This window comes from Ochotona princeps, chromosome 10 (genome assembly GCF_030435755.1).
Source record: "Ochotona princeps isolate mOchPri1 chromosome 10, mOchPri1.hap1, whole genome shotgun sequence".
Classification (NCBI taxonomy): domain Eukaryota; kingdom Metazoa; phylum Chordata; class Mammalia; order Lagomorpha; family Ochotonidae; genus Ochotona; species Ochotona princeps.
In genome coordinates this window covers 63,744,494-63,761,598 of record NC_080841.1, presented here as the reverse complement: position 1 = coordinate 63,761,598, position 17,105 = coordinate 63,744,494, and the positions used below count along the sequence as shown (strand labels likewise).

Here is a 17,105-nt window from a genome sequence, read left to right as displayed (position 1 = left end):
GGCCCAGTCACCTGTTCCGAATCTCCTTTGTGAACCAAGAAGCCCCTGGGTCCTTTCTGGCTCCTATCCCATCAGTGTCAGCCTCCACCGAGCAGGAAGCGCCCCCTGGAGGTGGTGATCGTGAATTCTGCATGAGTTGGCCAGGAGTCGCAAGTGCCACTCTTGCTGTGACAACACAGCTCAGGGGACCTGGTTTTAGTAGCCCTGGGGTCTCCCTGTGGGGTCTTGGAGACCCCACAGGGCAGTGGGAGGGGAGAGTGCAGCGTTGGGGGTGGTGGTGGAGGGTGTTGTGGTAGGGTGGAGGAGTTTTCTGCAAGGTCTTCTAGTCTGACCCACAACTCTGCTGAAAAAAAATCAGTAAAAACCTTCACCTACAGAAGCCAGATCGCTAGCTTTCAACATCAGTGAGGAGTAAATGGAACATGGCGAGCTCTGAAATCAGCGAACCAGCAGCCGGCAGCATTCTCTTGCAGCTGGAAAAATACAGACGCATCATTGGTTCCTTGAATACAGTTGTGCTAGAAACGGAAGTGTAAGGATCCTGTGACTTCCGCAGGTAGTCTCCATTCCCTGGGGGCATTAAGGGAATCAAGGAAAGTGAAAATGGTTTTATCTCTGGTGGCTCCAAAGTTGTAGGAAGCTGATGAACAGCCAAGCTGCTCACCTGTTTTTGGTAATTATTGGAGAGAACTGGCATCCTTTTGAGTACATACTAGGGAACTAGACGACAATGAAACTTGAAAAAAAAGTGAATGATGTGCTAAGGTGATAGAGTACAGCTGTGTCTCTGGATGACGCTTCAGCACCACAGAGAGTGCCCGTCCACAATGCAGAAGCTTTGTCTTCTTCCAGACTTCTCATTCTGCACACTCACAATAAAAACTTTGCTTCGATGTCTGCCTCTTCGGGGGACGTTGGTGTGATGACAGTCACCAGGCATCCCCTCTGTGCTTATGAGAACTTGGTGCACCGTGCCTTGGTCTCATACATCCAGCACATCTTATACTTGACAGCACAGGAGACATGAAGGTCTCAGTGACCACAGGTGGCGAGTGTGCTGCCTAGTGTGTTAGTTGTGTGTTGCTGCTCATATCTGTTTTTGGGAGGGATACCAACTTGTATGTTTCCTTTTAAAGATTTATTTACTTTAATTACAGTGAGAGAAAGGGAGAGATATCTTCCATCTGCTGGTTCACTCTTCAGATGTCTGCAAAGGTCAGAGCTGGGCGGGTCTGAAGCTGGGAGCCAGGAGCTTCTTCCAGGTCTCCTATGTGCATGCAGAAGCTCAAGGACTTGAGCCATCTTCCACTGCTTTCCCAGTCCATAAGCAGGGACTGGAATGGGAAGTGGAGCAGCTGGGACTAGAAGAACCCTTGATCATATGGGATGCTGGCGCTGCAGACAAAGGATTAGCTTGCTAGGCCACAGTGCTGAGGCTGCTGACTTCTGGCTTTGGTCCATATGTGATTATCTTTTCTCAGATGAAAGGTGCTCCTGCCGCAGGGCCCTGGAGCTCCTCTCTGCCTGTAGAAATCCTCCACGCCCAGGTATGCTGGATTTGCCTGCTCTTCACGGCATGGGTCTCTCTCGTTTCCCAAGAGTGCTGTTCCCAGGGACGCTTCCAGCTACCTTCCAGCTTGGACAGAAGTCTTCTCGAATGCCACAGCTGGATCAAGCCCCTGGGTGATCCTTTCTCTTTTGTTTAACAGAGTTTTGTATTCACACATCCTGGTTATTACTTCCTTTTATGCCTGTAAATGAAGGCTGTGCCCTCTGCTTGTTTTGATTAGGTCATTACCTGCAGGGCACTTCATGTAAGGAAGATGATTATTAGCTTCATCTTGTTCTTCAGTTGGTTTTGCTTGGTGATTACTGATAATTTCAACCCTTACTACATGTGCAAGTTCTTTGTTTATTTTAACAAATTTTCTGAAAAGCCTTAAGCTACTGTCAAGTCAATGATGTGTTCCTCAACTTTCACCACAAATAAACTCTTTTACTGGAAAAAAAAAGCCTGATGAAGTATTGTTCTGTCAGTGAGGAGAGTAGATTTTTTTTCAAAGCCTTTTTGTTGTATGTGTGTGATGCCAGAATCAGGCCGTTTTTCAACCACCTAGTCGGTACTGCAAAGCTTTTGCAGCAGCTGACCTAATTTTTCTAGTTTGCTCTTTTTTAAAAGATCTTTTTCATTTTTATTTGGAATGCAGACTTACAGGAAGAAGGAGATACACATATATGCATAGATATCTATCACCCAGCAGCTGGTTCACTCCCCAAATGGCCGGAAAGGCCCCAGGTGGGCTGGCCCAAAGCTGGGAAGCAGGGGCTTCTTCCGGGTCTCCTACCTAGGTACAGGAGCCGAAGAACCTGGGCCATCTGCTACTGCTTTCTCAGGTACACTAGCAGGGAGTTGGATTGGAAGAGAAGCAGCAGGGACTTGAACCACTGTCCACTGGGATGCTGCCGCTGCAGGTGGTGGCTTAGGCTACTGTGCCATGGCACCAACCCCAGCTTTTCCTGTTAAGTAGAGCACTTCTCATAATAATTGGATCCTGGAGAGCTAACCTGAGGTATTTACTCAAGATTTGATGAGTTTGTTTCTTTCTTCTTCTTTCTTTCTTTTTTTTTTTTTACTATCACAAAAGTTTATTTAAAAAAAAAAAACCCAAACCATGAAAATGTACATATTCCAACTTTCATATCACGTCATAGCAAAGCAGGTCCTTTTGGAGAGGAGACATGGACTTTTTTGCCAAACACTCATTATACTTGTTCCAAGGCTTCTAACATGATGATGCCATTGGTTTGTATCGCCACCATCCCAATATTGTTCTGCTGTCCACTCTTTGCCATCTCCACACGTTCGTGTATCACCAGATTCATGAAGGGATCAAATCCTCGCAGTATCCCCTGGACATGTCTGCCGTCATTGCATTTTAATGACAATTTCTTGTCCATAAAGTTTTTCAACACGGGAGGGTGAGCTTTGCTCATGGCAGTGGCTCAGGGTGTTCACAGACTCCTGGAAATACAATTGGCTTGACAAATTTCTATATGGTCAATTGGGATGGGTCCTGAGAATATATTTGCAAGCTTGCCCCCTTCTTTATTGTTTAAGGATCATTCATTCCTATTAATTGATTTATTCCTTTGAACCAATTACATCCAGTGTTTAAAAGTCATTGTGACAAAAGTGATTTAAAAAAGTAATGGTAGCCTACTTGTTGAGGGATGGCAGTATACTTCCTCCCATCACAGAACCCAGAGAAGGAACGGCATTCTGCAACCTGAGAGTTAAAAGAGGGAATGACATGAGAACCAAGGAGAAACCTATTCTGAACCCCAGAGACCCAGATCACGCGGCACAGCTGTGGGCTAATTATCAAAAGATGTGTCTGAGGCTGTGTTGGCGCAGGTGAGCTCGAAGTACAGGAATTCTAGTCATCAAGGCCAAGGAGAAATCAAGGGCTAAAAGCATGCAAGCATGAATGACTGCTTAGAAGATGTTTCCATTTTCAGTTCCGAGTGGTTGGCTGGATGGGCTTTGGATCCTGGGAGAAGGTTAGGATGGAGAGGAAGAGGCCAGGCCTCAGGGAGACTGAGAGACACCCCAAGCCACATCAGGTCCCAGGTGAGTCAAGGTCAATTGAGTCGGCCTTGGGTTTTCACCAAGGCCGGTCTTGTTACCAGATGCGGGAGGTACCTGTCTGCATGAATCCGGGTATAACTGCGTGTGACATCCAAGTCATGAATAAATGAGTCCTGACTCTTTAACAGGAGTTTGGATGAAATGCTAGTTGCCTAAGGCGAGGTCAGCTGTTGGCTTCTCAATCCCAGGGTTCTGACAGCTCCTTAGCATAACGAGTCCAAATCAAGGGCATGACACAGTTACTTGGGCTGATTGGATTTCTTCTATCTTCTCTGCTAATTATTTATTATTCCCATTAACATCTCTCAGTGTTTCCACCCTGATCGGCTGCTAGCCAGCAGTGTCGAACTTGCAGAGATGGTCATGCGTGCCTTTGCTCCCCAGAGAGCAAGGATCAAGGTGAAGAGCTTCCCTGAACACTCACTGTATTTATGTTATAAAACTGTATTGACGGTCAGAGGAAGGGACCAAAAGGTTTTTGGCAATAGCTTGGAAATACGCAGTCTCTTTCCCATTTTCATATAAGGAGTTCAGTTACATGAAAAGCAGAAGGCTATCTGAAAGGATTTAAAAACATTGGCAGGACAATGGAGTTTAAAGCTGGAGGGCCGGTGTTCAGGTAACAGTTAAGAGGCTTGTATCCTGTATTCTGTCTCAGCAGTGGCTGGGTTTGGTGCCCAACTCTTCTTCCTCACTCTGGCTTTCTGTGCATGAAGACCAACCGCAGCAGCAGGTGACAGGATGGCTCCTGTCCCTCAGCTCCTGTTCCCAGGAGTTCTTAGATGCTGGCTTCAGTCTGGGCCCAGCTCTGCTTGTCGCAGGTGTTTGGAGAGTAAGCTAGTTACATGGGAGTTCTCTCTGTGTGTCTGCCGGCTTTCAAACAAATACATACACAAATGGAAGAGAATTTTACTGTGTGACAAAAAAATTTGAAGCTGATTCTCAGAGGGTGCACACTCTAAGAGGTGTGCGTTCAAAATGTGCTAAAATAAAACTAGCTTAAAAGGCTGAGTTCATTTGTCCCTGGGTTTTGGAGATCCTCTTGTACTCCATGTATGAAGTTTGAGGTTAATAGAGAATTAGCTTCGTTATTTTCCCCCAGTGCATTAATTTCATGGTTAGTTCAGAAGTCCCTGCTTCACGAGCCGCATAGCAGTTCACAGAGAGACCAAACCGGAAAAAACACAAAGAAATCTTATAAGCAGTTGTGGGGACAATCTGCAGTGTTTCTCTAACTCCAGTGTGACATGACCTGTCCAAGGTATCTGGCGATTTTATTGTTCATCTGGCTGTCCACTAAGTTCCAAAGCCCAATTACTACAACCTGTGGGAGAAACAGGAGCTAAAGGTCTCATATTTGTGTCCCAGCAACAACGGAGGATGTTTCTGACTTTGCCCGTTCTCTGCCTTTGATTCTTAATGAGCGATGGCTGCAGCTGGGTGACTTCAGGAAGAACCACTGCCCCTCTTAAAGTTTGCAGAAGACACTGTGAAAGTATAAAGTTTCTTTTACGCGTTTGAAACTACGCTCATTTACTTTGCAGAAGACTCTTTTTAAACATGCATTTGTCCTGTGTATTTGAAAGACAGTGTGGCAGAGACAGGCTGAGATTGAGACAGAGAGGTCTTCTAAATGCTGGTTCACTTCCCGGGTAGCTGTAACCTCCAGGACTGGCCTGGGCTGAAGATGTGAGCCAGCCACTCTGTGCGGGTGACAAGGTCCAAGTGCTTGGGCCCTCGACTGCTGCCTTGTCTGGTTTATTAGCGACAAGCTGGATTGGAAGTGGAGCAACGGGAACTTTGACTGTTGCTCTAGTATGGAAGGCTGGCACTACCAGTGGAAGCTTAATTTGCCACACCAGAACGCCAGCCTTCCAGACCACTATTGGACAGATTTATCACAGAATTTAAGGTTTTTAACTCGGGGCTCTTGAGAGCACTAAAACCATGATTTTTTTTTCTTCAGGTCCTAATTCCCATGAAATGTGAAATTTTAAACGTGTCACTTGTCAGTTCCTAAACCTCAAAATGTACCAAATTGTTATTCCTCTAATCATGTGCATCAAAAATAAGAGCACAGAAACCAAAGGATTATAAGTATGGTGCAGCAAGCTAATCCTTCACTTGCAGTGCCAACAGCCTGTATAAGCAACAGTTCATGTCCCGATTGCTCTACTTCCTGATCCAGCTCCCTGCTTAGGGCCTGGGAAAGCAGCATAGATGCCCCAGGTCCTTGGGACCCTGCACTAACATGGGCTACCTGGAAGATGGGCTGTGAATAGGCTCAGATCTGGCTGTTGTGACCATTTGGGGAATGAACAAGCCAATGAAAATCTTTCTCTTTCATTCTCTCTGCAAAATCCACCTATAAAATAAACACAAAGCAAATCTTAAAGAAGCACAACTGTCTGTGAGCTTGTGTTTTTGTCCAGTGTTGTATGCCGGTGCAGTGTTTGACTCAGTAAGGGAAATGTGTGGAGTGCCCCATTTTTCTCCTCACTCAGATTCAACATCCACCCTGGTTCAACATCCATCCTGGTCTTCTCCCAGGGACAGAATATTCCTGCTCCATTGAGATTAGACCAGACCTCGTGTCAGCCAGGGCCCTAGGCCTCATGGCTGGCAAACAGTGGCAGTGGCCTCCTGAAGGTCAATACTGTCATCTTGAGCCATGTTTTTCCAGTTGTGGGTCATGATGCACTTAGGCTTAGGAAACTGGAAGAGCATGCACAAGCACTGAGACAGCAAGAGGAGAAGGAGAGAGGGAGGGAGGAAATCAGTGTCAAAGGCTTTCAGTGCAATGCATGTGCTCAAGCATTGTCTCATGTGCTCACGTGGTGAATAGCGTGCGTGTGTGTTCATGGATAGTGAGTGCATGTGTGTTGACTGGCTCAGTGTGTAAGATTAAACTAAAAGGTTTGGTGCCTGTGGATGGAATGCAAAATAGCCCCCACTTCTATTTTTTTCTTTCCTAAGGCACAGAAGGGATTGGAACATCTTTTTGTTAAACATGTTTGTGTCAATGTATAATCAAAGGTTTACTGATTTGAGTTACCTTTTTATTTATTTTTAAAATGTTAGTGTTGTATTTCAGAGAACTCCCACCCACTGGTTCATTCTCCAGATTTGCAGAAGAATCAGGGCTGGGTCAAGCCAGGAGCTAGGACCTCAATCCAGGTCTTCCATAGGAATGGAAGGGATGTAGCAGTTTGAGTCACTAGCTCTTTCTCCCATAATGCACATTTAGTAGAAAGCTGCAGTTGGGGGCAGAGCTGGGATTTGAGTCCAGGCATTTCACCATGTTATGTTGGTATTTTAATCAGCACCTTAACTGCCAGGTCAAAGTCCTACCCCTTGAGTGACCTTTTAAACTACCTAACAGGAATTTGCCATCCATTAAGTTCCTTTACTCCTTCTTCCTGCCTTCCTTTCTTCCCTTTCTGTATTTAAAAATACAGATATTAACCAGTAACTCTGAATCTAACATGCATAATTGTGAGTCTGACATGCATAGTTTCCTCTGTTTTTGTTTGAGTTTTTGCTTATTTGAAAGGCCAAGGTAGAAGGAGAGAAAATGGAGAAAAATTCAAGAAAACCTTTTTCTGCTGTTCCACTTCCCAAAGCCTGCATAGCTGAGGCTGGCTGAGGAGGAAGCCCAGTAGTTCAGACCTCAACATGAATCTTCCACGTGGGTGGCAGAGAACCAACGACTTGAACTGTCACCTTCTGCCCCCAGGGTGCATATCATCAGGCAGCTGGACTCACAAATGGAGATGGACTCAGATCTCGGCCTTCTAATATGTGCTATGAATGTTTCAATCAGCCTTAACCTCTGTGCCAAGGCCTGCTCCATGAGCAGTGCTTTCATAATAAAAGCAAAGCTGACATTTGTAGCCACCCAGCAAGCATTTTTCCACTTGGGGAGCATACAAACTAGTGCAGTTGCTAGTCTAAATAAGATGAAGTAGACAATAAGCAGAAAGAAGGAAGGTATGTCAGGAGCTGGAGAGAGTGAATATTGAATTCAATTTCCTCTGTTACGTCTCATGATTCTGAGCTACTACTGCCTTGGTGAACGAATGACCTTTTAGCTTCATACTTTGTTTTCCGTTTACTAGGTTAGATTGTATTTTTTTCAGTCTATTTATCCCAATAATGTGCTGTAAATCTCTTCTTATTTTAAAAAAGAACTCATTTCACAATATATTTGCTTGACACAAGCCTCGGATGAGGGCAGTTTGCAAAGATTTGTTCTGCTTGATTTTTGCCCCCAGTGAGTTAGCAGCAATCTCAGAACAGTTAATGGTGCTGGTGACTCAGCTCATCTTTGCTGCGGTTTGTGCTCTGTAATAGGCATGGGCGTCTAGTTGTTTTCACAGAAACCAAGGAGAGTCCTGGAAAAAGTGACAAGGGTAGGTGTGGTGCTCATCAACTCAAGGTTTCGTTTGGGATTGTTGTACTTGAACAGTTGCTTGGATGAAAAACAGTTTTCACTTCCCACAGATTCAGTCTTTAGTTTAAAAATTAAGAGCCAGTGGGAGGAAGAATTTTTTTTTTTTTTTGTACAAATTTTCAGTTCCATTTGTTTTCCTATCTCTGCTAGAAAAGAAGCCCCAGGGCAAATGCTTTACCGTAAAGGGCAAGATCAGTAAGATTTTCATTGCTACCAGGAAGCTTACAAAGGACACATGGTTTCTGTGGATAAAATGCAGATGATGATGGCAACTGACTGTCACTGATTTGATTGAATAATTCAACACAAGATTCCTGAAATAGTAAACCCGGCTTAATTCATTGAAAGGAGAATACGTTTTGCCTGAAACTATTTGTGACATTCGGCTTAATAGACATGTCTCAGATGAGTTGTATTCATAGAGAAACAGTCTTGTGACAGTCAAGAATCAAATAATTTGGGATGAGTGTCCAGAAATACAAATTATAAAAACCAGACAGTTTCTGAGAGATAAAATGAAACTTGCTTTGATAAGCTTGTAAAAACAATTTACATCTGCTGGCTAGATTTAATTTTTGAAAGCGACCCAATAATGTTTAATCGTTATCTAAATGCTTCTTACATGTAATTAGAAATTGTCATTGAGTTTTTTTTTCTCGTCATTGTTAATTTTGGTTGTATATTTCTTCTTGTTGCTACTCTACACTAGGTATAACTTAGGACTTTAGGGTGATCAACAGAAATTGCATGAGTTATTGAAATGTTGAAACGAATTATTTTGTCATTATACATCTAAGGACATTCTTTCTGTAAATTTTTTTTAAATTGTTATTAGAAAGGCAGATTTAAAAGAAGGATAGACAGAGAGAGAGAAAGATTGTACATCACTGGTTCACTCCCTAAACGGCTGCAATGGCCAGAGCTGAGCCAATCCAAAGCAAGAAGCCAGGAGCCAGGGGTTTCTTCCAAGTCTCCAACACAGGTGTAGGGTCCCAAGGCTTTGGGCCATCCTCTACTGCTTTCCCAGACCATAAACAGATCAGAAGTGGAACAGCTGGGACAACAACTGGACCCTATATGGGATGTTGGTGGTTGTAGAGGGAGGATCTGCCAAACGAATCATCACACCAATCCTCCCGATATTCTTAACTGTAAATGTTTGCAGGGATTCATGGTTGAATGTATTTGAGGTTAGGAAATTTTTATCAATAGTAAACAAATCAATTTCCATTTTATGCTATATATATAATATATGCATATAATTGTGTGTAATATTCAGCCATATTTAGATGAAGGTATTTAATTCTCATATTAAGGTATAAGATGGAATTATTTTCTATGATGCAGTTGCTTCTTTATCACAGTCATCATTTCTGAAAAAAACTTTATCTTGCAACTTCGGCTTGAGCTTGGTGTGTCCACTCGGGAGACAGCCTTGTGCGTGGCCTTCAGGGTTTCATTATTTTCTGGTCAACACTGGTTAACAGCTGAAGGCTCGAACGGCAAATGCTGAGGCAACAGACACAGAAAAATAATCTCACTTAGAATTTGTGAAAATGTTTGTGTTTCAAAAATAATCACTGAGCTTTTACTAAATCAGTGCTTGAAATAGAGGTGCAATGATTATAAAGCGGTTTTGTCTCATTTTATCCTTACACAAATCCCACCAGAAGAGCAGGTAGAGATGTTACTTTACAGATGAGGAAATTGCTCAGAGGTGATGTGGCTTTGCCAAGAACACAGTGATGAGGTCCTGGCTTGTTCTGAGGCTGTTAAATCCTAGTTCTTATGTTATCCTACACAAATATTCATATCTGTTATTCCTGAACAATATGTGTGACCTCCTAATAGGGAGGCATGGTACTGCAGCATGGTCAAGAAATCAGAAATCAGGGGCTTATGCTGTAATGGATAAAGCCACTGCCTGTAATGCAAGTATCCCCTACGGCTGCAGGTCAAGTTGCAGCTCCTCCATTTCCCATCCAGCTCCTTGCTATTGCACTTGGGAAAGCAAAGAAGCCTTGTCCAAGTTCTTGGGTTTCTGTGCCCACATGGGAGACCTAGAAGTTCCTACCAGTTGCTTTGGATTAGCTCAGTTCTTGCTGTGGCAGCCACTTGCGGAATGAACCAGCAGATGGAAGACCTCTCTCTCTCTTTCTGTAACTTGGCCATTCAAATAAATATATCTTAAAAAAAAAAAGAAACCAGACATCAGAGCAATATCTCAATAGTCTATTGTAACTTCTTAATTCTTCTGGTTCTGGGACTTGTGGCTGTGCATACACGTGGCTAGAAAGAGCTTGTAAAAGGAGTTTATAAACAGCATAATCTATGGTCATGTCCCCATTATACTTCATTACTTCCCTATTCAAAGCCTCTTAACTTTTATCAGCATGTTGTGCTCATGCTCTGCTTTCTTCAACTCTGAAGAGGCACCTTCACTGGGTCTTTGGTCTCATTTCTTGCTCAGAGGGAGTCATCGCTCCAGATTCAGCTCTGGAAATTGGCTCTTCCTCAGGAGCCATTGCTGGTGTCTGCAATGCTTAAACCATGGGAGAAGGAGAGGTTTTCAAATGGGTGGTTGAACAACTCTTGTTTGGAAGTTTTGCAGGCAGTTAGTCATCTCCCAATTCTGCTAAACCTGCCTTAGGGGTTTGTGGCAGAGAGGCATAATGAACTCCAGTCTGTTTCTGCTGGCTACAAAATCAACTGGGAAATGATGCAACCAACTGAAATGGTTCCTAATGTTTGGGAATGCCAACTTTTCTTTCTTTTTTTTTATTCATTTCTTTCACAGAGTTTTAGATAACGTGGTCCCTTGGTCTAGGGCCCTTCAATACTTGCAATTCTAGTCCTACTTCCCAAAGTCTGAAGGCAGCAGTGAGGCAGCAAGGTTTAAAGCACAACCTAAAGTTGGCCATTGCATCAACCATGTAAACTTCCTGACGCACTTTAAGTACGTGTATTCTGGCTTCCTGACAGTCATCTGCATCAGTGATTAGTTGACCAACTGGCTGCTTTACACTCAGGACTCCCTGGGAAGTTGGTGACATTTTTCGTAGTAATGTCAAATCCACATTTTGTTCAGCTTCAAGTTGTTGTGAAATCTGAAATTTTATTTTTATAGCCATTTGTAGATGCTCAAAAAATGCACCACTGAAAAATCCTTGAGGGCCCGGTGGCATGGCCTAGCGGCTAAAGTCCTCGCCTTTAACACCCCGGGATCCCATATGGGCACCGGTTCTAATCCCGGCAGCTCCACTTCCCATCCAGCTCCCTGCTTGTGGCCTGGGAAAGCAGTTGAGGACGGCCCAATGCATTGGGACCCTGCACCTGAGTGGGAGACCCGGAAGAGGTTCCAGGTTCCCGGCTTCTGATCGGCGCGCATTGGTCCGTTGCGGCTCACTTGGGGAGTGAATCATCGGATGGAAGATCTTCCTCTCTGTCTCTCCTCCTCTGTGTATATCTGGCTGTAATAAAAATGAATAAATCTTTAAAAAAAAAAAAGAAAAATCCTTGAATGGTAGTTTTTCTGAGTGTTCAAACTATAAAGACCTAATGCATGAGTAGCATTTATATCTTTTACTATTTTCTAAACAAAGAACATGTATTTGTCATCCATATTTTCACCATCTTTTATGCCTGTGTGTTGTAGAGTCAAGCAAAGAAATGGGCAGAAAGCAAACATTACAAACTTGGCATGGATGAAAAGGTATTAAAGAGACTATTCTACCACCATTGGTCTTCTCTTCTCTTCTAGTCTATTAGAAATTTCAATCTACACAGCCAAGTTAAAGTTTTTCATTGTTCTGGTTTTGTGATATTTATTTTTGCAACTTAGCTATTGGCAAAGTTTGAAAATTTTACAACTTAGCTATTGGCACAGCTTTTCAGCACTGGTGTGGTGGCATAGCATGCTATTCCTCTGCTTGCCAGTGCTTGGATTCAATATGGATGCTTATTCCTGTCACCCTCTACTGCCTTCCCAGGCCATAAGCAGGGAACTGGCTTAGATGTGAAGCAGCCAGGACACAAGCCAACACCCGTATGGGATGCCAGTACTTAAGGTGGAACTTAGCACACTACACTGCAATGTAAGCCCCAACAATAATAGTTTTGGCATTTTAACCATCTGATATGGAAATGTAGGACCAACGGAAATTTCCCCTACTGGAATAAATTCAAAGAAAATTTCCCCTATTCTGAAGGTTTGCTGGAATAAACTGATGAATATTGAACAGGAGAAAATGTGTACCAGTTTATTAAAGTAAAAAAGGGAAAGACACATAGCAAAGAAGACAATTACGGGAGTATGATGATCCACCTATTGAATATTTTGCAGAAACATATAAATCCCATTTTATATTTGGGAAGGGTCTGGGGGATACACATAATTGCAAATGATTCCCAGGAGATGAAAGTTCCTTTTATGTTTCAGAATCTGAACGAATCCCAAACTAATCTTAGACGTCAGTCCAAGCACAGCTCTATCAGCTATGTTGCTCAGTCTTTTTTTTTTTTTCTGAAATTGATAATTAAGAGTTAGAGTACAAAGAGAAGGTAATGGTATTTCTTTTCGCATTTTGAACCTTAATGCAGAGAAGAGAAATTTCATGAGAAAGTCTTCCTCAGTTTGCCCAAGCAAAGCAAAGTAAAGCAACACAAAAATCACATTATAGTTTTGGGGTATGTTCTCTGAGTGCCTGAAGTAACTAGCAAGGCCAGGGTGAGCCTGGTATGGGGACTGTGGGGGGCTCCCCAGCTAGGCCACTGCTCTACTGGTGAGTGTGAGAGCTGGGACTGGGGGAGGGCCAGGCTGAGCAGGGCTGCAACAACCATTGGCTTCAAAGTGAGCTGGGTTCAGGGTGGGCTGGGTTAGGCCAGGCCACTGCATCACTGGAACATGCAAGAGCCAGAATAAGTGTGCCTCCCTTCATCCCATCCCCTGAGCTTTGCCACAGTATCTGCTGGCAAGTGCTAGGATTAGGTGCCAGGTCATATCAGATTGATCTGCAGCACCCTCTGGAAAGTGCAAGATCAGTGCTGGAAGTGGGCCTAGTAGGGAAACTATGGGAACTCATTTATTAGGTTGCAGTTCCTGCTGGGAGCATGGGAGTCAGGGCTGGGAGCAGGGCAGGTTGGATAAGTCAGTAGCATATGTGTGGGCTGGGTCATGGAGGGTGCCAAGCTAAGCCACAACACCCATATGTGTATATGAGAGCCAAACGGAATGCAGGATGAACTGGATTATTTTGCTGAACATACTGGCATACTTAGGAAACAGGACCGGGGGCAGGCCTAGTGAGGGTTATTGGGGATCACCCTAACTAGGCCATAATTCTTACTGGTGTGTGCAAGGGCTGGATTTACGGTGGGTTGGGTTGGACTGGGCTGAAGCACCCATTGGTTTGTGTAGGAGACAGAGCTGGGAACAAAAGCGACTGAGTGATGGCAATCACCAGTGTGGACATAGGCTGATGCAGGTGACAGACTGAACCAGACCCCACACTCACTGGTGCACACAAGAATCAGATATGGGGTCGCTCCAAGTGAGGAGTTTTGGAGAGTCTCAAAGTGGACTACTGGACTGAAAAACTCTGGCCACAGGGAAGACTTGTGGTCCAACCTTGGAGTGTATGTGTTGGGACTCGGTTTCCTTAATTGCTAATGTCTGTGCAGTGGACAGCATGCCCAGTTGCACAGGGGGAACAACCAGCTTATTTATGCCTGCAGAGGGTGTTGAGTGCCATGTCAGAGATGGAAAGCAGAACAGTTTGGCCCATGCTCCTGGACAAGCTTTGACAGCAAGTGTTTGGGTGAGTTGCTGAATTAAGGTGGACTTTGTTAGCCAAAGAGATCTTGGAAAGACGTCCTCAACTTTGGAGCAACAAAACCAAGAACTTTTCAGAACTATCAAAACCAGCCAAGCAATACCTCAGAACATTCTCCACATTGGGGTTTCTAAGATGACATCAGATGGCCATCTCCCACACCCTAATACTGATGTGCTTTGGTAGCTAGGATTGGCACACTCTCTTTTCCTCCTTCCACTCCCAGATACAGGAGAAAAGTGAAAAAATAACTGGAAGCATTTGACCCACTCACTTTGCCTCATGCCTCAATCCTCTCCACTCTAACTAGCGATCCTCATGGGATCTATCCTTCTCAACTACGCAAACAACTTAAAACGTAAAATAAAATATGAAAAAGAGCTGTTGAGATCCTTCCGTATAAAAATGTAATACCATGCATTAGAGTAGCATTGATCAGAAAGCTCATTTAACATATCTATCAACATCTCATTATCTATCTATCCATCTGTCCATCCACTAGTCCATCTCACTGTCCACTCATCCGACCATCCTATTATTAGACCTGTACACCCAGATCCACTGGTTTTTTCATGCTACAGGAGGCTTTATTTCTTCATCTGTTTATTCACAGATAGTACCTGAGAAATAATAGATAAATGCTGAAGGTTAGGTAACAGAAATTAGAATCAAGGTCTTTGAATTCAATCATGCCAATTTTCATCAAGTCTAATAGAATAATTTGAATACTTCTGCTTTTCTGAAACAAGCAAACAAATGTTCGATTTTTAGCATGTGACATACAGGTAATGAAATTTACAATCCCTTTTGCTTATTAAAAATATGATTTGGAATGGGGAAGAAATAGTCAACTGTCAGCTATGCACATTCAAGTAAATTCATTTTTAAAAGGCTAAACAAATAAATATGCATCTTGATTACCAAAAAACCTGCCTACTCCTTGCTAGTTACATAGAATAATCTCTTTTGCCTTTTATCGTGATCTCGAGTCACTTTCATTATCTTTTAAAGAGGTCAATATTTATTTAATAATTGTGCTCCTCAGGAACAACTTTCATTATTTTTCGCTGCCAGTGGCTTTTAGAAAGTAATTTTGCAATATCTTAGCTTAGCTGTGGATTGAAAGCAAGAGTCAACATATGCACATACCTCCCACTCTGAGATAAGATGTAGTTAACTAAAGGATTGAAAATATTTAGAGGACATGTGTGTTTGCAGAGAGGAATGGAGTCACTTATTTCTCCCCAGCTTCCAGCAGCAACAGAACTTAGTGTGAGACATGCAAAATTATTGTTTTCTGTGTTTGTGCAAGATGGAGTGGGGCCCAGTCTGAACTCATTGCTTGCAGCCAAGAGGCCCTGGGGTTTGCAGGTCTTCCTAGCCATACAGATTTGCTTCTGTGCTAGAGCACACTCATAAACACTGTGGTCTTCACTTTCTTTAACTAAACTTTGGATAGGGGAGTGGACTGCCCACAGCTTTCTAGAGTAGCCTCATAGAACCATTGCCTCATACTATTGATCAAAATAAAACAGATGAGAACAGAAAACTTTGGTACTAACATTTGTGGATGATAATACTGAATTGATATACAGTGGAGAAAATTATCCCTGTTGTTTACTTATGAGAGAATGAGTGAGAGCGGGAGAGAAAAACAGAGAGAGAGAGAGAGAAAAACAGAGAGAGAGAGAGAGAGAGAGAGAGAGAGAGAGAGAGAGAGAGAGATTCTGTCCGCTGATTCACTCCCCAATGGCCTCAACAGTCAACGCTGGGCTGCCTGAAGCCAGGACTCTGGAACTCCATCTGTATCTTTCTCCATCTGGGCCAACATCTTTCTCCAACTTTCACTGCTTTCTCAGACACTTAGCAAGGAGCTGAATAAGAAGCGGAGCAGTCTGGATACGAAGCCACGCTCATTTGGTATGCTGTCATTCCAAGCAGCAGTTTAACCTACCGCATCAGACTGGCCTGTAGCCTTGTTCTTGAATGGTTTATTTTTGTCATTTGTCAATAATCTCAGGTTTAATTGATCAGACACACATTTTCTTTTATTGCCTCTAGTGTTCTCATTTGATGAAACATACAGACATTTACAACATATCAGAAACCTCCAAGTTTTGTTGAAACTGACCTGTATATAAAATAACTTGAAAACAAGAAGTAGCTGTAATTCATCCTGACTGCCAACACTTACCTGCAGGATTGTTTGTGCTCTGTGTCAGCCACAATTCTGCCTTCTGCATGATCCTCTCTCCTCTGTTGACGACACAGGCAAACTCTGCCTTCACCAGAACAGTGGAGATGAAGGTCTTCCAGCACAGGCTGGTATACTTAGGCAGGGTGGTGAGTTGTTTGAACTTTCTTCAGAAAAGCTGGTCTCTTGGTTCAGGAGCAAAGCACGACCTGAGGTTAATGTAGCTACAGCGACAATAGGAGACTGTCTGAGTGACTTGACATTGGCATTAGCCCCACAGTAAAACATTCTCTCTCAGAATGATCCCACTGGATTGAGTTTTACTTCTCATCTCTGAAACTGCTTGAATCAAATGTTATGTTATTCTTTTCACCCAAGTGTGAGTGTGTGTGTATGTGTAGGAAGTGCCTTTTCTTTCCTTCCTTCTCTTTTGTATTTAATGCACTCTATTTGCAAAGCAGATTATATTTTTATTTTCTCTCTGGTTAATCTGGGAGAAGGAAGCAAACATCCACCAAAATTCAGCTGAGGGTGAGGCACAGGAGAACTGACAGGGACATTGTGCACTAGATAGGGGATTCCTTTTTCTGGTCTTACTTTCCCTGCCAATGTTACCAGGCATCTTCTTCCCATGATGTGTGCTTGTCTGATGGCATAGGCAGGCGTGAGAAAATACTTTCAATTCTGTTACATTTTAATTCCTATATTAATGAAGAATGGGTAAACATACAAGGCTGTCTGGAGAGCAGAGCTCTTCATTTAAATTTGGCATTCTGTGGAGAGACTCGACACCTTTTCAAGGAAGTTGGCATGTGTCCTTTTGACGTATGGTTTCTGAAAGGAGAAGTAGGAGGAATGAAAGAGACTACCTGAAATGTGATTCTTTTCCCCCAAAGTAATGTTAACATTAAAGATATCCAGAGGAGGCCAACAGCAACCTTACTGGGAGACAACTGTTGACTTTCCAGCTCTTTGTAA

General features: G+C 43.2%; 1 protein-coding gene and 1 long non-coding RNA gene across 3 annotated transcripts; one reads left to right on the top strand and one right to left on the bottom strand.

The window, feature by feature from the left end:
* Window positions 1–1,789: 1,789 nt before the first annotated feature.
* On the top strand, window positions 1,790–14,117 carry LOC131481201 (uncharacterized). 2 transcript variants are annotated; one of them, XR_009246123.1, is made up of 3 exons: window positions 1,790–1,897; window positions 3,259–3,415; window positions 13,836–14,117. It is a non-coding gene; the product is annotated as an uncharacterized LOC131481201 (long non-coding RNA). The 2 variants fall into 2 exon arrangements; XR_009246122.1 differs by lacking the exon at window positions 1,790–1,897 and adding an exon at window positions 2,257–2,394.
* LOC118759129 (small nuclear ribonucleoprotein G-like) lies at window positions 2,758–2,999 on the bottom strand. Its single transcript, XM_036495338.2, has one exon. The coding sequence runs from the start codon at window positions 2,992–2,994 to the stop codon at window positions 2,764–2,766; it is 231 nt and encodes a 76-aa protein (XP_036351231.1). The 5' UTR covers window positions 2,995–2,999; the 3' UTR covers window positions 2,758–2,763.
* Window positions 14,118–17,105: the final 2,988 nt, after the last annotated feature.